At 31.5% G+C, this 22,091-nt stretch overlaps 2 protein-coding genes across 3 annotated transcripts; one reads left to right on the forward strand and one right to left on the reverse strand.

Annotated features, from left to right (window-relative positions):
- Nucleotides 1-1,201: 1,201 nt before the first annotated feature.
- LOC101504233 (uncharacterized) lies at nt 1,202-4,287 on the forward strand. 2 transcript variants are annotated; one of them, XM_004491678.4, is made up of 4 exons: nt 1,202-1,470; nt 1,689-1,867; nt 2,888-3,811; nt 3,895-4,287. In XM_004491678.4, exons 1-4 carry the CDS (start codon nt 1,210-1,212, stop codon nt 3,995-3,997), a joined length of 1,467 nt encoding a protein of 488 aa, XP_004491735.2. In that variant the 5' UTR covers nt 1,202-1,209; the 3' UTR covers nt 3,998-4,287. The 2 variants fall into 2 exon arrangements, with proteins under 2 accessions (XP_004491735.2, XP_012568768.2); XM_012713314.3 differs by having other exon boundaries at nt 1,202-1,440.
- A 548-nt stretch (nt 4,288-4,835) lies between these two features.
- Nucleotides 4,836-19,933, reverse strand: LOC101511733 (WAT1-related protein At3g28050-like). Its single transcript, XM_004491696.4, has 7 exons — nt 19,578-19,933; nt 19,363-19,428; nt 19,166-19,279; nt 13,011-13,254; nt 7,686-7,844; nt 7,256-7,407; nt 4,836-5,392 (listed from the first exon to the last, which is right to left on the reverse strand). Exons 1-7 carry the CDS (start codon nt 19,766-19,768, stop codon nt 5,242-5,244), a joined length of 1,077 nt encoding a protein of 358 aa, XP_004491753.2. The 5' UTR covers nt 19,769-19,933; the 3' UTR covers nt 4,836-5,241.
- Between the last annotated feature and the right edge of the window lie 2,158 nt (nt 19,934-22,091).

A 22,091-nucleotide genomic window follows, 5' to 3' on the forward strand; every position in this document is an offset into this window, starting at 1 on the left:
TATATCAAGTTGTTTTAAATGCATCTAATATCAAGGAAACTACAACTTATTTATGTTTCTTTTTTCTAAACAAACTCAAAAAACTCAAGCCTTTAGTGTTTTCTAGAAAGCTCCATATATATTGTTCAACAAATCAACCTATTTAGGAAACATAAAACATCTTTTCATAATGTGAAAATTAAATGGAAATAAAAATAAAAATAAAAACCTTTTATGCAACAAAAAAACTCCATAACATGCATTACAACAAAATATCTTGTAAACCTAATTTTCTATCAGCACTAACATCTATCCATTCACTCAACAATTGTAACAAGAAAAAGAGAGATAAATATTAATCGAGTTGATAGTAATGGCATAATAAAGTAAGTAATAAACAATTTCGATGATGAACGAAATTGAGAGATGAATTGAAATTCATAGGCGAGCCTTTTAACGAACAGAGAGGGAAAAAATGGAAATAGGTTGGAATCTTCGCAAAGGCGAGCACAGATCGTGACGCGAAGGAGTGAGTAGCAGCGAGCGAGCACGAAGCACAAGTCGTTCATGCGAGGACGGAGACACCAAGGTGAGCAGCCGCGAGCAGAGAGAGACGAAGACAAACCGCGAACGAAGATAATGGCAAAGACGTCGGAGAAGACACAAACGAATATGAAGACGAAGACGAACGAAAATGAACAACGATTCTAGAAGCTTTTGTCAAGACTCAAGAGGGAGAGAGAGAGAGGAGTAGATACATCTTTTAAATTTTAAGATTTTATATTTGTAATTTTTTAATTTTAATAAGAGTATTTTTTTGGTCATTTTACGTATAAATTTTTTTTTGTGGCTACGGCCTCTGCCTCAACCAAGATCCGCCTCTGGATGCATTTCAAGCCTCACTTCTTTTTGAAATATTATGAACCTTCGTACAATGTTGTAATCAAAGCTTTGAACGATTCTCGAACTCAAAGAACAACAAGACTTTCAACAATGAAAAAGATGTTTGTAGCGATGTAATGATTCCGATGAAAATGAATTCAAGAATAATATGTTTTTAATTAATTTATGCTATTACTCAAAAAATAATTTATAATTTTGTTTTTGCAAAAAAATTAATTTATATTAATGTATACAATTCGTTAAAAGATCAAAGTCTATCAAAAGGACTAACTTTCATAATGTGGTAAATTTATGTTTGATATAATTTAAAAAAAAAAAATATTATTAATGAAAAAACCTAAAATAATAAGATTTAGCGACTCCCTCCAAATTCCGTCAAATAAAAAGCAACTCCCTCCAAAAAAATACCGCTTTCTTTTTTTTTTTTCTTTTTTACAAGAGCAAAGAACTTCTTTACTCACAAACAAATTGAAAACGCACGGAACTCAACCGTCCGTAAAATTCAAAAGCTGGTCGGAATTCGGAAAACGCAGCGAACTTGGTCATCGGCATCGGAAGGTAGTCAAAAACATTTACAAAGGATTTAAGGTATTCCTTTTTTTTTCTTTCAGATTTTCATTCCCCTTCCCTGTTGCAACCCTGTAGCGCGCCAGGGTGCCATTCCAGGGCGATTGGCGGCCGCTATAGCTGCACCTGCCATAGATAGATGCAAATTTATTTGTGTTCTTTCTTTCACTAACTTCAACCATTATGCATTGTCTTTTGAAAAATCTTCATTTTATTTAATAATAATGCTTTACCCTTAGTTAAAGGGTGAAATGGAACAACCACAAGAGAAGATTTTAGGAGGAGGATCAGAAACACTTAAACATATGTCCCCTGGATCAAATATTTCTATTGCATATCATCCGAATTTTGGACCTCATGATGATCTCATCATTCTAGAGCTGGATGACAAACTGCTCCCAGATGTTTTAGGTGAAAGGTATGTCTGTATTGATTAGCATTCTGTTATTTTTAACACTTTGAGAAGAAGGAAAGGAAATTAGACATGTGACTATATTTGTGTTTTTGAATTATAGGCATCAATACAAAAATTAACCGCAGTAGTGGATCCAGGACCTTGGTTCAGGGGTACCAAACATGATAGTACTTTTAGATTTTGGGTTGTTAGGCTTAAGGTGCCAAAGAAAATTCAGGATGGTCAAAATGCAAAAAAATAGGAGTAGCTATGCAATTTTTCATAGTTCAGGGTGGATCTGCCTAATGGTTACCTAATTACTATAATTATGACCTTAAGTATCTTGTTTATATTGTTTGTTTCTAACATGCTCCCTTAAGTTAGAGCATATGACTGATTCAAGGACCTCTCGATGACTTAGTGAAGAAATCTGGTGATACTTGATCATTTGAGTTTATGACGCTAGTGGTAATGTCTCTAGATAAAAATAAGAAATGACAATTTATTTATTTGGTTCACTCTTGGAATATTGAATTTAAAGCAATATGGAATGCAACTTGAGTAACTTGAGTATAAAAAAAAAAGTCTTGTTTGTGTAACATCTCCAAACCTCATTTTTTTAAATTCCGCAACTGATTGAGCCAAATAAGTCATATTCTGCTTTTGCACTTCAACTATTCACAACATTATGCTCCTTACTTTTTTCATAATCATGTTATCACCACCTATGAAGCACAAATACTGACTTGGACATTGGACACAAAACCGACATTGGTTATATGGAAATATGAATTAATTGAATATAATCAATGTGTCGGAGTTGTGACGGTGCTACAGAGATCTCCCTGTCATTGGCTTCATACAAGAAACCTTTTCATAGGTTTCCCTAAATATATATATATATATTTTAAAAATAAGAATTACACATTTCACACTAATTGAATCTGGACAAGCTGTAGTGAGATAATTCAGTTTTCCACAAGTCTTCTAGTCCTTTTTCTGATCTAAAAGTGTCTCCATCTACGTGATTTCTTTCAATTCTAGGGTGGTCTTAAGAGGACAGCCTGAAGAAGATGCAGTTCTTTGTACTCAATCAAAAACATATGGTATGAAGTTTGTTGGAACTTCCAATTCTGTTTTGCTTGTACCACCGTCAAATCAATCAGAATGTGATAATCTACAGAAAAATGATAGTAGTGATTATGATGAGAAAGTTGTTACACCTGTAATAAAAGTGGTGCTCGGTAATATGGAGCTTATTGAGGTTTCCCCCAGACTGGATAAACTTAAATTGCTTCTTTCTGAGAACGTTTACAGGTCTGACGAGACTGACATGGAAAATTTAGAAGAGAATCAGGAATGTAGAACAGGATTATATAACTGGAATGATCTGATAAACAATATTCAAGCTAGTGACGAGGAATTAAGGTTTGGATTGCAGACTCTCTCTGCTGTGGAGATTAACGGGTATTGGAGACTAGTTGATGAGAGTTACATGGACATGATTCTGGGAATGCTTTTGAAAAATAAAGTGTTGAATGACTGGTCACTCGATGCTTTAAATGAAGATGAAGTCGTGACTACGCTGGAATCTGATGGATTTCCAATTATACTTGCAAGGCATTGCTTACATGTATTTGGCAAGCAAGTAAATGATTGTGTGGCGCAAAGATGTGTGTGGAAGTTAGATGAGAAGCGCGTATGCATACACTTTGCAAGAGAAATCCTGAAAGGAGGTAAGAGAAAGTTAGAGAGTTTTATGGATGAGTGGAGGCGGAAGACACCCGATGAAATGCAGCCGACTTTTGATCTTCTCGAAGGAGAGGTATTGACAGAGAGAATTGGAATCGAGACATGGGTCCGTGCCTTCAGCGTCTCTTCTTTGCCTTCCACACCAGCTGAACGTTTCTCAATTCTTTTTAGAGAGCGTGCGAAATGGGAATGGAAAGATCTGCAACCGTTTATCAGGTTTAGATATCTGTACATTAAAATGCATCATCATTTTATACATACATTTGAAGTAAGTAATTTTCTGTTTTTTAATGTTTCAGGAATCTGAGTGTTCCAGGTCTTTCTTCAGAAGGTTTGCTACTTAAATACACTCGAAAGACACAGCCATCGCCTCATGACGATCCAATTTTCAGTGCAAGATAGTATGTGCTGATGCAGTATCCTGCACAATCCTTTACGCCTTCTCCTTCACTTTAAATTGGGCCATATCCATCGGTAAAAGTTTAGGATTAATTTTTATTTTCCCTTGTTTAATGTTCTTTTCATTTAGATATGTAATATCAAGATTTGATATATTACTTCAAAATTTAGGACAAGCTTAGTAGAAATTATCATTCTAACCCTTGTGTCCTTTAGTTACCTGCTTGTGTTGTATTGTAAAAACAAAACAAAAAGAGAAACTGGGCATGGTTTTCAAACATTTTTTGACTGGACATAGTTCTATGTATTTACATTGCAATGTTTTTCCAAATTGAGTTAAAATCACTAATAATTTAATCGGTAAACCTAAATACAATATTGTAGTTTTACTTTTATTATATATATTCGTAATATGAAATTTATCTATGCCAAAAGTGAATTTTTTAAAACGTGTTTGGTTCATCAATAAAATACCCTTGTAAATTACCCGATGAAGTGCATGACAAGGTACAATGATTATGGTATTACTAAATAATCAGTGTGATATCCTTCTGTGCTTTATTTGTTGCATCACAATTTTTATGTGAATACTGTTTTCCCATATGCCTTTGAAAACATATTATCCATAAGGTCTTGCAAGCTATGAAGTACAAATATTTATGGGATTAGGCATGTTTTTGTGTTGGAGACTCCTACAACACCTGTCTGTCAACTCAGATAATAAAAACATTTTTTTTTTGCTTTGACACATCTTAAACACCCATTGGACACATCTCATATGCATATATGGGGTTAAAGATATGTCACAATGATAGGCATTTAAAGACATTAAAATTAGATCTTTTATATATAATGTTCATATTTTATTTAGTTAATAGTAAAGAAATAAATATCTATATCCATCTCGATGTCCTATACTTTGTACATTAGCATGTCGACATGTCAGTGACCGTGTCGGAGTCTGAGTTTCATAGGTTACAAGAGACAAAAATGTTGCTCCCTTGCCTTTATAGTCACATCTATGTTTATTGGTACAACCAACTTGCAGAGTTTGCTTGGTATATTAGTCACATTTGTGTTGCTTTGCTACATGGTGAAAGGATATTCTCATTCAGTTGAATTGTTTATTTACAATCTTAAATATAGTATGATTTTTCCTTAGAAGGGGAGATACTCTGCTGCTACAACACTAGTTAAGAGTTGTGTTTTTCGTTTCCTTTTTTTATACACTTGCATGAATTTTCGTTTCAACTCTGATCAGTTTTATAGCATTGCAAGAGAGGAACATTCTGTGTAGTTGGTGTTTGGTGGCTAGTAACATCTTCAACCACTTCTTCTGTTGCTTTACCCCACATTACGGTATAAAACCCAATTGATATTACTGTGGCTCCAATTAAACTGCAAAAATCACAATAATTTTAAAAAATTAGAAAGGCAACATACTAAATCATTGATTTGTCTCTCTGTTATAACAATGCATGTCTGAATAAGGTAGCTATTAGTTTTTGTCTTAATTTTTCTATTTATATGCAGAAATTAGAGCTGTCAATTTTGAAACAACGAAATGGGATGCCTTATAGGTCCATATTTTGGATGGGCTTTGTAATAACTAGTCCGATTGGGTTGAACGCTTGGCTAGACTGACTTCTTTTTATGAATTTATGAAAAATTTTAAAAATTTGGTGAATGTTCATCTGCCCCATGTTTTGTTTTCCCACCTCCAAATAAACTACCATAAACTAGGATTAGGTAGTGTATTTTGCACCATTGGAAGCTAGAATCTGGTAAAAAAATAAAAAACTTGAGGTTGAATCTGTAATGGAAATTACATTGAATGAGCATTCATCAAAAAAATTATTTGTAAAAAATTTGAGTTTGGCTCATCCTGGCTTGACTAGTATGTATGAAGCTGAGTTGGGCCACCAAATATGCAACCCAACAGAAACTATGGGTTGGGCTGGATGGGCTAGCTTAGCCCGTCTTGGTTTTTGAATTTTGTCCTGTTGGAATTGGGCAGGTTGGGTCAATTTGACATCTCTTGAGAAATGAGTACAGTTTAATTTAGAGTTCGATTGAAAAATAAATAGGAGATTTCTCCCACACCTTAACCTCCCATCCCCACATCCCACTTGAAATTATATTTTTGCTTTTTTTTTGCTATATGTAAAACCCTCAAAAATTTAACATTCATTTTTTCACTCTCTCTTTTGAAACTTTTACATAAATTACCCTATTATTCGAAAGTTTATAAATTTTTGAAATATAAAAAGTAAGTAATTTTTTTTAATTTCGAATTTTTCATAATTTTGAAATAATTATTTTTGAAATTTTTGAACCTTTAGAGCAATATTAAAGTTTTGAAATAAGTTTTTTTTCTTCAGATTTTCAAATGTTTTCATCGATACGAAATTTTCGAAATGTTAATTTCTAGTTTTTTTCAAAACTTTCGAAACATTGAAAAATTGAAACTTTCAAAATTAAAAATGGAAAGTTTGTTAATTAAAAAATAAAAAGTTATATAAATGGAAAAATATATAAATGGAAAATTTATATAAATGAAAAAATATATAAATAGAAAGTTTATATCAAGAATTAGAAACGTTCTAATTCATGCCAAACCTTTAGTAAATTGTTAATTTCGAAAGTTTCTAACAATTCTAATGTTTTGAAATTTATTTGAAGGTTCTATTTCGAAAATTTCGAAATCCTCGAAAGTTTGAAACATTCATTTTGAAATTTTCTAACATGCTTGAAAGTTTCAACAATATTTGGAAAATTTTCACTTCAAAAATTTCAAAAAGTTCGAAAGTTTGAACAATTTGAAAAATTTTAATTTCAAAAAGTTCGAAAGTATCAATAATTCTTAGAAAAACTTCATTTCGAACATTTCATAACTTCGAAAGTTTGAACAATCTAAAAAAATTTCATTTCCAAAATTTCAAAACATACAAAATAGAAAAGTAAGCATTATTCAAAATAGTAAAAAATGACAAAAATGTAATTTTATGTGAAATGAAGGGGGTAGGAGGTTAAGGTGTGGATGGTATAAACCTCGATAAATAAAGTCTGATTAAAATTTGTTATTAGAACAACTCAACTTTAATTAAAACTCATAATCCTTGGAGTTGAATATATATATATTTTTTTTGTTGATAAGAGTTCAATCATTTTACTAGTTATTTAAACTGAAAAGATGTATGAAAAATTGAAGATGTGATTTTGTAATTGAGAATTGATTATTATTATCACAAACCATAGTACCTTCCAAGGTAGAGAGTATCACCAAGGAACACGACTCCCATAGCAACAGCTATGACAATTGATAGTGGTTTGAACATTGCTACGTACACAGCCCCCCTTATACGTAGTACATATGTGTGAACTGCAATGTTCAAGCATGATCCAAAAAATCCCTAAAAATATGAATTGTATATAAAAAAATAATTAGTATCTGATATAGAGTCCTGTATTATTTCTTGTTCGTATCTGATCTTATATATTCATTCCTAATCATACCTAGCAAATTTAGTCCAAAAAAAGTGAACACGCCAATATTTAGAGTTAATCTCTAGTGTTTAATGTTATGTCATTTTTTAATATTTAATTATTTTAAATTATATCAAATTTTAAATTGATTTGGTATATCTAACAAAACTCTATAATACTAACGAATTTATTAAAAAAATCATACCGAGCAAAGGATGGAAGCAAGTGATATATCAAGTCCTATTTTCCATGCATTTGCATTATTCTCACTAATCACACCTACAACTGCAGCGACAATGCTTACACATAAGTTGTAATAGAAGACAACTGTTAGTTCATCTGGGTACACCTTCATGATTTGAACCTGCAGATTAGAAATCAAATTTGAGAAGTAACTTGTTCAAAATTAAGTAAATAGTTATTTGGTTCTTGAATGTACATGTTTACTTACACTATAGTTTTCAAATATATAAAAAATCACAAAAATATTTTGATTTGATCGGTAAATTTGGTCCTCAAATGCATCTTCCTTTAATCACTTTAATCTTTGAAAGCAGTTATAACAATCAAACTGGATCATCCCATTTAATCATGTTGAATGGGGAACTAGCTAGTTTGTTGGTTCAACCATGGATGTGTTGGTCATGTGGGGGTTCTGTTAGGAGTGTTTTTCTATTGCAAAGTTAGTAGAGCAGCTCCTCTTGTTGCAGGCTATAAAGCCAAAGTTCATTCAATAATATTGATTCAGAATATTCTTTTATCTTTGATCATTCTCCACCTATAAATTGGTATCAGAGTCCTGACCAAAAATAGTAGTTTTTTAGAGTTAGTTGCAAGTGTTCAATATTAGTTTGTTTCAATACTTAGAGAGAAAGAAGTTACATTCTCTTGCATGGGTTTAGATCATCATGATTTCATCAATGGTGGAAACGAGCAATTTTATTCAACCGACTACTCCCAAATTTGATAGTCATTATGATCACTAGGCGATGTTGATGGAAAATATCATCCGTTCTAAGGAATATTGAGGATGAATTGTGACTGGGCTTTTCATCGTTCCTATTGGTGTGACTCTTAAACAACAAAAAACGGCTCATGAAAGCAAATTAAAGGATTTGAAGGTCAAGAACTACCTTTTTCAAATGATCAATAGAATTATCATGGAGACAATTCTCGTTAGGGATACAACAAAGGATATTTGGGATTCCATGCATCAAAAGTATCAAAGATCTATCAAGGTGACCAGAGCTTAGTTTTAAGCTCTTCAAAGAAAATTTGAAGTTCAGTGTATGAAAGAAGATGAGTTTGTGGATGACTATTTTGGAAGAATGATCAATGCATTTTTGGCACATCTTTATGACTTTGTACTTTGACAATTAGAAAGTTTTTTCAGTCTAAGATTAGTTTTTTTTAGCACATTTCTAAACTTTGAGTCATAATTGAGTTTTAATATAATTATTTGACATTATTTTGAAATTATTTGCATATTGACTCTTGCTCTCTCTGCAGACCATAACTTGAGCTTCAAATAGCGGATTGACGCGTGCGAGTAGGAGTTGGAAAGCTAAGAGGTGGAGCTACAAATTTTATACTGACGCCAAAGCCTAATTCAGAACTCTTCTTGGTCAAAGATGGTGAATATGTGACTTGAAGCCTTAATTAATAATAATCAGTATTGGACCATTTGTTTTTCGACTTGGAGCTTATAGACCCAAAATGAGTACTATATATTTTTGTGTTTTAGAGTATGTCAGGAACACTTTTTTTTGGCACAAGATACTCAATTTAGGTTTTTTATTAATAAAACAATAACCTTTTTTATCTGATTTTTTTATGGAAGGCTAACTTCTAGGATTAATCAAACTTCGGGATTTCATTAAGAACTTGAGGTTCGGGATTTCATTAAGAACTTGAGGTTTATCTTATATTGTTAATTTCATTTTGATGATTCTATTCATTTTCATTCGATTATATTGTTATTTTGATTGCTTAATTCGAATCTTAATTAATAGGATTGCTAAATTTGGTTTGACAAAATTCGATTTCTAAATCAATTGTAGTTTTTGCAACGCTTGATTCTTAACTATAATCTATGTGGTTTTTAATCCAATCAAAGAAATATAATTCACATAGGGTTGATTTATGTTTGTTTGATCAATTATATAGTCAAACATGAATAAAATCACAATTAGAAATCGAACCCTTTAAAAATATGTGATAAGACTGAAATTCTCGAAACAATGGATTAGTCGTTTCAACATACGTGATTCTAATTTTGTTTTCTCAATTTGTCTGAACCTAAATTGAAACTTTCTTTTTTGTTTTTATTGACTCTAAATTCAGTCAATTGAGTCAAAAGTCCTTGTGAGATTACTTGAGTTGTTGTCCTACGATACGTTTTTATTAACTCATATTGGACCCGTGTGTGATAGCGGGTCAAAGATTAATGGCCATTGCTAAAAAGGTGAAGGTTCAAGGTGAGAGAATGACATATCTTGATTGTAGATAACATTCTAAGGTCGATGAGGATGAAATTCGACTATGTAGTTTTCTCTATTGAAGAGTCAAATGACGTAGCTTCCTTGTCAGTTGGTGAACTCCACAGTAATTTGTTTGTTCATGAACAAAGAATGAGGGGTCATAGGATGAGGAGCAAGTTTTGAAAGTTTCCAATTATAGAAGGGAAAATGTATGCGACTGGGGTAGTGCGGGTGAATGAGGAAGAAATTTTACCATTGCCACAAGCTAGGGCACTATCAATATGAAAGTCCTAGTTGGGAAGAAAACCAAAATTATGCTAAATTTAATGAGGAGTAAGATATGTTTCTCATGACTTAAGAGGAATTGAGTAAGGCTGCTAAAGATGAAGTGTGGTTTCTTGACTCTAGGTGCAAAAATCATATGTGTGGAAATAAGGAGTGGTTGTTTGACTTTGATGAAAATGTTAGAGAATCAATAAAACTTAAAGATGATTCCAAGATGTTAGCTTTGGGAAGAGGAAATTTGAAGCTTGATTTAGGGCATAACAAATATGTTCTTCCTACATGAACTAAGAAACAACCTTTTAAGCATTGGGCAATTAAAATAGAAGAATTTAACTATTATCTTTCAATAAGATATGTGCAAGTTGTTTCATGCTGACAAATGTTTGACTAATCCTACTGAAATGTCATATAATAGGATGTTTATTGTTTTTGCTCATGTTATTATTCCTCTTTACTTGAAAGTAATTAGAGAAAATAGCACTCACCTATGGCATTGTAGATATGGCTATTTAAGTTTTAAGGGTTTGAATACCTTAGCTAAAAAATAAATAGTTAGAGGTTTGCCAAAACTAAAGGTTCTAGAAGTATTTTTAGAGTTTTTTTATTGTACCTGTAAATATCTTTTTATACTTAACATTTGAAACGAAGGAAGTTGTAAGTTTTCTCTTAGAAATACATCTCTTCCTCTAACAAAGTGGTATCAGAGTTTGGTTGAGAGAGTTGTTGTGAAAATAAAGTTGATAGATGACAACTCATGCCTATACTAATTTCCATTTTCCTCTTCGTACAAAAGATAATTATGAAAAATGGGGTTTTCGCATGAAAGCTTTGTTTGTCTCTCAATGTGTATGGGAGATTGAGGAGAAAGGTTATGAGAAGCCACCTAATGAAGAAATTTTGTCTCAAAATGAGAACGAAGCATTGTTAAAGATGGAGATGAAAGATCAACTTGCTCTTACCTTCATCTATCAATGTTTAGATGATTCTATGTTTGATAAGGTTGTCAATGCTACTACCTCAAATGAAGCTTGGGATATTTTGGAGAAATCACTTCAAGGCATTGACAAAGTGAAGAAGATAAAGCTTCAATCTCTAAGGGGAGATTTTGAAGCTTTGAAGATGAAGGATTTCAAATCAATTTCAGATTATTGCTCAAGGGTGAAGACAATTGTTAATCAAATGAAGAGATATGGAGACAAGATAGAATATGTTTGTGTAGCAGAGAAGATTATTCGTTCCTTGACTCCTAAGTTCTATTATCTAGTTTGTGTTATTGAGGAATCAAAAGACCATGACTCACTGTCCATTGAGGAATTAAAAGGTTCTTTGCAAGCTCAAAAAGAAAGAATGAAGAAAAGGAAAGATGAGTCATTAGAGCAAGCTCTCAAGACCGAAGCTTCATTTAAGGATGTTGGTGGAAGAGGAATAGATTGTGGCTTTAATAAAATTAAAATGAGGTATACAAATCTAAAGTTGAATGTTATAATTGTCATAAATTTGGTAATTTCTCTTAGGGATGTCGTAGCGCTCCTAATCAAGAAGAAGTAACTAAAAATAGTACTAACGGAGCGACAGAAAAATACAAAGAAGGATTCGTCATCAAAGGATACAAACATAAACATGGAGTTGATTATGAAGGTTTGTACACGAATATGATTCGAGAAACTCAGATAAAACCAAAAATCTATCAACTTGATGTGAAGTCAAAATTCCAAAATATTATCTTGAAGAAGAGGTATACATTGAACAATCATTAAACTATGTCGTCAAAGAAGATGAGAATAAAATTCTAACACTAGAGAAAGATTGCCAGGGACTGAGAGCAAGACCACAGGTGAAGAAGAATATTTCAAATTAAGGGGGAGTTATGGTAAGTATAATTTGAAATTTAGAATAATCTAGAATTATTTAGATAAGACATAATATCTATTGAAAAATCTAGAACTATATTAAATATAGAAAAGTTTAGAAAATATCTAGAAGTATGTATTAGTTAGGATGTTCTAGAATTATTTTTAGAGTTATCTTAATGTACTTATAAATATCTCTTTTTACTTAACATTTAAAACTAAGCAAGTTGTAAGTTTTCTCTTAGAAATACATCTCTTCCTCTAACAATAATGAAACTGGGGAGCTCTCATCACTTCCTTATGACTCATAGACTATCCTTTCATCTTTGATCATTCTTTATCTCACATGTTTAGAGAATTAGCTCATTAGGTTAAAAACAACCACACATGTTGGCTGAACACCACACCTTCATCCAAAATCTTAAAACATTGGATATATAGTTTCTCTTATTTATATAGCACTCAATATATAGTTTTTTATTTAATGTGTAACTCTTACTCATACTTTACCTGCCAATAGGATTATTAACAATCTTAACCAGATTGAATCTTATGGAATTGAATTGAATTGTGGTTAGTTCCACCAATTCGTATAATTTTCTTAAAATGCTTTTTAATATTTATTTATTATTCAATCAAAATTTCACCGATTGAATTACGGGTTCGAGTAACTCACCAATCTATTATGACAATATTGCTTGAAATTGTATCTATTAGTCGATTTTATTTCCAAAATTACCAACAAAATATACAATCACATGTTTTTTTAATTTCGATATGTTTAGAAAGTGTAGACTATATAGTAACAATATTTCACATACTTAGGAATAAAAAGACTCTGCATTGCACCAAAAATAAAAAATTAGTCTACTCTCTATCAGAAATTATAATATATAACAATAAATAAATTTGTACCTGCACAATGTACCATAATGGAACCAATATATACTCAGCTATTAGTAGAAGGCCACCAATGGCCCAACTTTGATCTAACGATTTAAGAGTGTTAATTTGTTGATGAAATGAAAGTGAAGGTCTATGAGCAATGATGATTGGCGGTCCTAAGTAAAGTGTCACTATAAATGCTCCTGATATAGATACTAAGGTACCCAATATTTTGGCTTGACTACTTGAACTTCTTACAGCTACCTTTTCCATCCTTAAATAAACCACAAGAAAAAATGAAGTGTGAATTAATACACATTAGAATAAGATAGTTTGGAATTCAAACTCAAACTCAAATTAACTAGCATAATATCCATGAGTTTGTACGGGTCACGAGAGCAGGTCACAAAGGTAATGGAAAAGTTAAAGATAATTATATTAATTATGCGGAATATTTTTTCTCCACTTGTGCAGATAAATGGTCAAATAGAAAATACAATTCCACAGAGCAAAAATAATTTGGCAGAAATTAAATATGAGACAAACACAATTTTTAACATGGAAAACTTCCTTCAAATTGAGAGAATAAAAACCACGGGACCTAGTCTAGTAAAAACTTCCACTATAATAATTAATGGGTACACCAGAGTCTTCCTAATAATAATAGAGAACATCAACTCAGATAGAGGACATCTTCACTACAGGTGAAAAAATTTCATCAAAGTCAATACATTTTCTCTAATTAAAACCTTTCACAACCAATCTTGTTTTGTATCTTGGTTGAGAACTATTCTTTTCGGCCTTTATCTTGTATACCCATTTGTTCTTGAGTGCTTTTCTACCATTATGCAACTTTACCAAATCAAATGTGCGATTCTCATGCAAGGAGTTCATCTCTTCTTGCATAACCTTCAACTACTTTTCTTTATCAATATTTGTAATAGCTTCTTGATAGTACTCTAGATCTCCACTATTAGTGATAATCACATACTCATGTGGAGGATATCTTTGAAAAGGTTTACGTTCTCTAGTAGATATTCTCAACTCAAACTCGACTGGTGGCTCAGCTGGAACCTGCTTATCATGGTGAAGTACATGATCATCAGTTACATTCTCATCATCTACATGTATATCTCCCCCATCAACAATGATTTTTGCAGGGGGATTAGGCGTAACATCAATGTATCTGGAATTTGATTTTTGTTTCTCAGCTTTATCAAAATCTCTAATAGTCTGGTTTTCAAGAAATATCACATCTCGACTTCTGATGATTTTCTTGTCAACCGAATTCCACAATCTATAACCAAATTCTTCATCACCATAACCGACGAATACACATTGTTCGGATTTACTAGCAAGCTTGGACCTCTCATCTCTTGGAACGTGAACAAAACATCTGCAGCCAAAAACTCTCAAATGACGGTAAGAGACATCTTTCCCTGTCCACACTCTATTTGGAACATCACCATCAAGTGGAATAGAAGGAGAAAGTTTTGATCCAATCCACTGTAGTTTTCATTGCTTCACCCCAAAAAGATTTCGATAATTTTGCACGAGAGAGCATACATTTGATTATGTCATTAATCACATGATTCATTCTCTCTGCAACACCATTGTGTTGAGGTGTCTTTGGAACTGTTTTCTTAAGTCTGATTCCATATTATCTACAATACTCTTCAAATGGACATCTATAGTCATCATTGTTATCTGATCGAACATATTTCAATGTCCTTCCCTTTTCTCTTTCAACACTTGCATGAAAATGCTTGAAGACTCCAAGTCCCTTGTCTTTAGATTTTAAAGGAAAGGCTCACACTTTTCTAGAGTGATCGTCAATAAAGTAACAAAATATGATGCACCACTAAGAGATTTACTATCCATCATACAAACATCAGTATGAACTAAATCAAGAATATTTTGCCTCATATGAGGACCGATATTATGAAAAAAAACTCTATGTTGTTCTCCAGCAAAACAGTGAGTGCAAGTTTTTAGAGACGTACCTTTCACAGGAAGAAAATTTTTCTTCGCAAGTATGTTGTGCCTTTTCTCACTCTAGTGGTCGAGGCGCATATGTCATAAACCAGAAAAGGTGTATTCAATTGCATTTATTTCTTCCTTGCATAGCTTCGTAGGCATCCTATAGAGAGAAGTGGAACTTTGCTCCTTTGCAACCATTAGGGACCCTTTGGTGATTCTACATATACCACTACCACCAAAGTAAGTGTGATAACCCTCAATATCTAAGGCTTTTACGAAATCAAATTGAGACGAATATAAAGAACATGTCTAACATTCTTCAATTGAAGCTTGCAGCCAATCCCATTTTCAACCCAAATATCTCCTATACCGATAATTTCACATACTCCTTCATCACCCATTTTTACCATGCCAAAATCACCAGCAATGTAAGATGAGAAGAAATCACGTCTAGGAGTAACATGATATGACGCACTCGAATCAATGATTCAAGTTGAATCTTGACATGCAAGGTTTACTGAATTATCATCACAAACAATGTAGACATTACTAATAGATGCAATTGCTATTGTATCTTTATCATTTTTCTTCTCTTTGTCTTCATCTATTTCCCTTGATTGATCTCTCTTAAGAAACCTGCAATTTTTGTTTATGTGACCTGTTTTGCCACAATTATAGCATATCACTTCTTTTCTAGTGCTCGACTTGCTTCTTGACTTGCTACAACTTTCAAAGTTGTCGTGTTTATGGAAGTTTCTAGATTGACTTCTCCCCTATGACTCAGTAACTAGTGCTAATGACTTTTAGGAAGAACCAATTAAACCACGTTTGTTTCTTCAAGCTTCTTCATTCAACATGCTCTCTTTAAATGTTGATATTTTTAACTTTCCACTTTAAGCTGAATAGGTCAACATCACAATAAGGACTTCCCAATTATCAGGCAAGGAACTCATGATCAACAATAACAATGTTTGCAACTCATCATCTAATTTAATATCTGCAGTTGTCAACTAGTTCACTGTATTATGAAAAAATACTCATATGCTCTGCCATTGAATCTCCATCTTTGTATTTCATATTCACCAGCTTTCGAATCAAGAATAACTTATTTTGCACATTATTTCATTCATACAACCCTTTTAATGTTTCCCATATCTTGTTTGCGTCTATTTCATTTTCAACATATGGATATACACTCAGATCCAACCACTGTCTGATCAATGTCACTGTCTTTCTATTCATCTTCTTTTAATCAACGTCAGATTTACCTGTGGGTTTAGCAGTGTCATCCTCAATAGGATCACACAAATATTTACTATATAACATGTATTCCATGAGAGTCTTCTAAATTGTGTAATTAGAAGAGTTGGGTTTAATCATATTCGGACCTTTATTTTCCTCCTCGATTTAAATGCATAAATCAAATCAATCAAACTCTAGATACCATTTTGTTGGGAAAAACTAGAGATAATTATCTCAATAATGCGGAATATTTTTTCCCCATCTGTGCAGATAAATGGCCAAACCAAAAATACAATTCCACAGAGAAAAAATAATTTGACAGAAATTAAATATGAGATAAACACAATTATTAACTTAGAAAACTTCCTTCAAATGGAGAGAATAAAAACCAAGAGTCTTTCTAATGACAATAAGGAACATCAATCAACAATAACAACAAACTTATAATCTTCCAGTAAAGTGAGTATTCTAAAGTAACTCTCAGAGAAGGTAAAACTACTCAGACTATATATTAAAATAACAAACTCAGTGATAGAAATAACATACTAAAATTATATATCAAACGAAACAAATTTGCTACAAAGTTGTTACCACCATCGGGACCAAACTTTTTATTTCTCTTTTCTTATAACTATTGTTTTCTTTTTATATTGTTAGGGATTTTAAATCTCTTTTGTTTTTTCTTTATATGGGAAAGTCCAATAAATGTTTCGTTTTTTTTTTTTTTTTTGCTTTTATTTCAATAGTAATAATAATAATAATAATAATAATAATAATAATAATAATATAATATTATTATTATTATTATTATTATTATTATTATTATTATTATTATTATTATTATAATAACACTAATAAAATTGATGGATTCCACTTGAAAAGTGAACCCACTTGACAGTCATATGTAAAGGGTTACTATAAATGCTCCTGATATAGATACTCGATACATTGGTTTGACTACTTAAACTTCTTATAGCTACATTTTCCATCCTTAAATAAACCACAAGGAAAAATGAAGTATCAATTAATACACAATAGAATAAGCTAGTTTGGAATTCAAACTCAAACTCAAATTAGCTAGCATAATATCTGAGTTTGCACGGGTCACGAGAGCAGGTCAAAAGGTTGGTTACTATAGGGAGATAGACGATTAGTACTAATAGTTAATAAAAAAATTTAATTGCAAAACATGAGAAAAATTAAATTTGGTTGATAGAAATGGCTGAAGCAACTTTCAAAATAATAAAATTTCGTATGGAGCAACGGACATGGATCTAGCTTTCATCAACGGTTTTCTCTAACGGTTCATGTCTTCAGTACTAGCTCCTGACTTAAAAGTTATGGTTTAGTTTCAATTTGTCTAACTTTGTGGTCTATATGGAAGGGTAGGAATGGGTCTATTTTTGAACTTGTGAAGCCTAACCATATGTTTACTATTCAGAGTATTAATGGTTTAAAAGCAGAATCTCACTCTCTTTGCTATCTACCTTATAGAGATTCTACCTCCAAATTCACTTCCTAACACTTCACACACTCATGGTTGAATTTTCTCTTCCTCTCTACTGATCTAGGTAGTTTAATTGGATTTATTCATTCACTAACTTGTCTTTTATCTGCTAATTTAACTCTTATGCATGCTTAGTTTAGTAGGAGGATAGATTGTATTTTTTCTATATAGTCCCAATGCCACTCTAGTTTTTTTTATCTTTCTATCCTTGTAACTTCACTTTGGTTGAGACCACTAATCCACTATATTCTGCTCTCTGTATTGAGCTGAGTTTTTTCCCCAACATTTTTTAATGAAATTCAGTTGAACAAAAACAAAGAAAGAGAGATACAGAAAAAAAATAGATATAATAATGTATGATCGAAAGAGAAAAAATATATATAATAATATATATGAGAGATTATTATTTTACCCATAAAAAAACAAATGTGGAAGAATTTTAAGATAGGTTAATTTCGTATTTTGCACGACAATTTATTTTCTTATATTTCTTATATAGATAGCAAATAGTAGATGTGCCGCGGCATTTTTCTATTTTGTTGTTACCCCACTGATTGAAATTCAAAACTTAACTTTATTAAAAACTTGTTTAAAAAGTAATATGTTTCACCTTTTTTTTCTTCCTGATATATGTCATTATAATTGAAAAAATATGAAGAGGGATAAGAAATACATAGATTTTATTTTTGTATTACAAGAAATAATAAATATCAGCATAAATAAACACTGAGGTATTATATTTGAATCTGCATGACATCCTATGATATTGTCAATATTTGAATTAAGACTTAAGTTTAGTACCATCTTAATTAGATGACAATATCGTTTTTTTTTAACCATATAAATAAAGTCATATTTGAAATTAGGAACGAAATTTATTTCGTAATCAACTCATATAATTATCATATTTTAAGAATGGTCAATTCACAAATTTAAGGATTTGTTTGGTCAATCTTATCTTCTCAATTTCCAAGACAACAATGTCTATTCAAAGTATAATAAAATAAAATAAAATTAAAATATAATTTTTGTAATGAATAGCGATAAGTATAAGAACATTTATATATGGAATATATTCATTTGACATTTCACTATTGGTGGGGTTGACGGCGGTAAGCCGACGAGAGAGCTTGGATAGCCCACAATTGTCGACAGCGGAACTCCGACAACTTTATTGTGGTCGTAATGGACCTCTCCGATGACTCTACGGTGATCGACCGCCTCCCACCACTATTAATATTTTAATATATTATCAAATGATCTTTAAATGAAATATTTTAAATATTAAATAAAATTATTTTTATATATCAAATATTTTATTGGGGTGCTAAATAAATATAAACCAACTATAGGGTGTACACGAAAAATAGTCTTTGGTAATTACTTGCGCCGAACTTTAAGACATGATTGCACATGTATATGAATTAATTAATATAATAATGAAATGAAGAGGAACCTGAAAATGATGGCAAGCAAGAAGGTAAAAGCTGGCACCAAGTTGCTTATCGCTGATGAGAGAGTAGGAGAACTGTAACTGATACCTGTGTAGCCCATAATTTGAGATGAACTTCTGCAATTTCGACCAATCAAAGTAAAAGATTCAAAATTTGAAATAATAATTAATTAATTGTGTGGCTTTAATTAAGCTTGTACCCGATCAGTCCAAGAAGACCAATTTTGCATAGTATGGGTAAACTGAGAGGGGGAAGTACTCTTGATCTGCAAAAACAAAGGACATCATCACATAATTATACATAAAAACTTTAAGCAATGATTCAAATTCAACTCTATCTTGTTTTTTTTTTTTCTTGGAACTGAGTACTCTGAATCAATTTAACTTTATCTTTAAATAAATAAAATAAATAAACCTTTGGGAGATAAAGGGAGCAGGAAGCAGTACAAAAGCAGCAACAGCATACGCATAAACAACAAAGACATGGTAACTCATGCCTTTCAAGGTAGCAGCTTTAAACAGAGTATTCAAAGCAACGTTGACGCATTCCATGATCACCATGGCACCAAAAGGAACCAAATCCTTGTACCAATGTCTTATTGCCATTTATTATTTTCCCTCAAGCCTCAATCTATCAAAGGTCGAGTAAATTAGGAACAATTTATGTCAAATTAATGCTCACCACAACTAGACAACAACGGCTAGCAGTAGAGTGTGGCATCCAAATAGACATGTTTTGGTTGTATCACTTTAAAGATAATAATGCAAATTAGAGATATGATATCACCAAGTCTCTTATTGGGCGCTTCAATTAATTAATTAATTAATTTATTAATAATAGTGACGTATAGAGCACTACACCGGGAGAACATTAGTTTCAATTTCACGCGTCTCTATTTTTCTTTATATTACAATTAAAATATAGATTATATTAAAATACATATTTTTTTAAAGAGAACAAATATTTTAATCAAATGTCATATTTTTAAGAGATAATTTCAATGCAATGGCAATCATTGTATTTTACCGAATGGGTACTCAAATGAGTTGAATGAATAAAAAAAATCACTTCTATATCAAATCAGGGTGAAAAATTAACCAAACCAATTCAAAAATTATGATTTCATACATAATTAATTGAATTATTGAATTGATTAATGAATCAAATAAATTTAATTGTAGTTGTATGTATTTTATTTGTTTAGTTTATAAATCAACTCTCTCTATTTATCTATCAATGAGTGTGTTTAATTTGTAAAATAGTAAATACTAAATAAAACAATATAGAACTGTATAAGATAAATTTTTGTACTCTACTATGATTGATGATTGATAAATAAGATAAATAATGTTATTTTACATTTTGTTTGATATGTCTATATAGTAATGTTTATGATAGTACATATTAATAAAGGATATATAGGGAGGAGAAAAAATATGTTCATAAAGAGAAGAGAGAGATATAGTAAGAAATGAGAGAGAGATAATAGGGAAATAAAGAGATAAGAGAGTGAGAGAGAGAGAAGAGAAACATAATAGATTATATATATATATATATATATATATATAAAAGGGGGATATAGGAGAGCGAGAAAGAGAGACACATGAGAGAGATTGGGAAAGAGACATGAGAGAGTAGACATAGAGATAAAATGGAGAAAGATATGGGAGGGCTAAAAAGTGATGAAGATAGTATAGAGAAATGAGATAAGAGGGAGGGACTAGAGAGATAAAGGAATAAAAAGATAAGAGAGGGATAGAGGAATGAGAGAGTAGAGAAAGAGGGAGAATACATGATAGTAGAGAAAAGAAAGAGACATGAAATAGTAGATTGAGATATGCGAGAGCATAGAGAGATAATAAATTTTTTGTAGAAAATAAAAAAGGTATTTTTTGTATTTTTGATAGTTTGTACTTTAGACAAAAATTTGTCTCATAGTTTAGTGTGGAAAAAAATTCATGTTTTTGTTCAGTACCTTTGAGATATGATTAAATTATATCAATATAATATTAGAGCAATGTTACACCACTCAATAACATTTCAACCGGTATAAATTTTATAAAATTCATTGTTGAATTGAAAATTTATATCATATATATTATGAAGTAACAATATCGATTTACAAGAAAGGGGGGTTTGAATTGTAAATATGCCTTTTAAAAATTCCTGTTAAAACTTAAGAAAATAACTCAAGAATGATCTTGGTTATAAAACAGAAAACGGAGAACGTTCTTGGTTTATGTTATAAAACAGAGAACGTTCTTTAATTAGCAGAAAATCAGTTTATACTTTATCTCAAATGATTAATGCAATATAATAAAGGAGGAGAAAGGAAGGAGAATACCACACACAGATTTATCCTGGTTCACCCAACGTGGGTTACGTCCAGTCCTCACACTGTGAGATTTTCCACTAAGTGTTTAAAATGAAGAACCTTCTTAATCTTACAACACCTAGAATAAATCAACCTTGATCTATTTCTTTCTTAATTACTTTCCACCCAGAAAGCAATCACAGCACCTATCTAACCTTGATAGGAAGCAATCTTAAACAAACTATAACGAAACTCTTATAGTTTGAGTTTTTACAAATGATTGATTTTGACAGAATCTGATATTACTCAACTCTTGTTTGAGAAAAGATTCTTTACAGAGTATCTAATGACAATTTCGCAACTGATATATGAATGAGCAGCAGTGGCTGTTTCGCGAATTTGCAGAAAGTAATGTTTCCTCTGTTTTGCAGAATTTCAAGTTTAAGTGTGATTGTATAATGTTGATTACTTAGCACTTGAATTTCTTGCTGAGAACTGAGATAATGGCCTTCTATTTATAGGCTGGAGATGTACAAAATAGCTGTTGGAGAGGCCATGCTTTTTTGACCAAAACATTATTTTTAGAATAAAAATAATACTTCTTTGAAAAAGCT

Source organism: Cicer arietinum, chromosome 3 (genome assembly GCF_000331145.2).
Source record: "Cicer arietinum cultivar CDC Frontier isolate Library 1 chromosome 3, Cicar.CDCFrontier_v2.0, whole genome shotgun sequence".
NCBI classification, from domain to species: domain Eukaryota; kingdom Viridiplantae; phylum Streptophyta; class Magnoliopsida; order Fabales; family Fabaceae; genus Cicer; species Cicer arietinum.

Coding starts and splice junctions, on each gene's coding strand:
- LOC101504233 (XM_004491678.4), top strand. CDS start 1,210: ATGAAAAAACCTAAAATAATAAGATTTAGCGACTCCCTCCAAATTCCG. Junction 1,471..1,688: donor ACATTTACAAAGGATTTAAG/GTATTCCTTTTT, acceptor CTTTACCCTTAG/TTAAAGGGTGAAATGGAACA. Junction 3,812..3,894: donor GATCTGCAACCGTTTATCAG/GTTTAGATATCT, acceptor TTAATGTTTCAG/GAATCTGAGTGTTCCAGGTC.
- LOC101511733 (XM_004491696.4), bottom strand. CDS start 19,768: ATGGCAATAAGACATTGGTACAAGGATTTGGTTCCTTTTGGTGCCATG. Junction 19,429..19,577: donor GCTCCCTTTATCTCCCAAAG/GTTTATTTATTT, acceptor TTGTTTTTGCAG/ATCAAGAGTACTTCCCCCTC. Junction 7,408..7,685: donor TTGCTTCCATCCTTTGCTCG/GTATGATTTTTT, acceptor TCATATTTTTAG/GGATTTTTTGGATCATGCTT.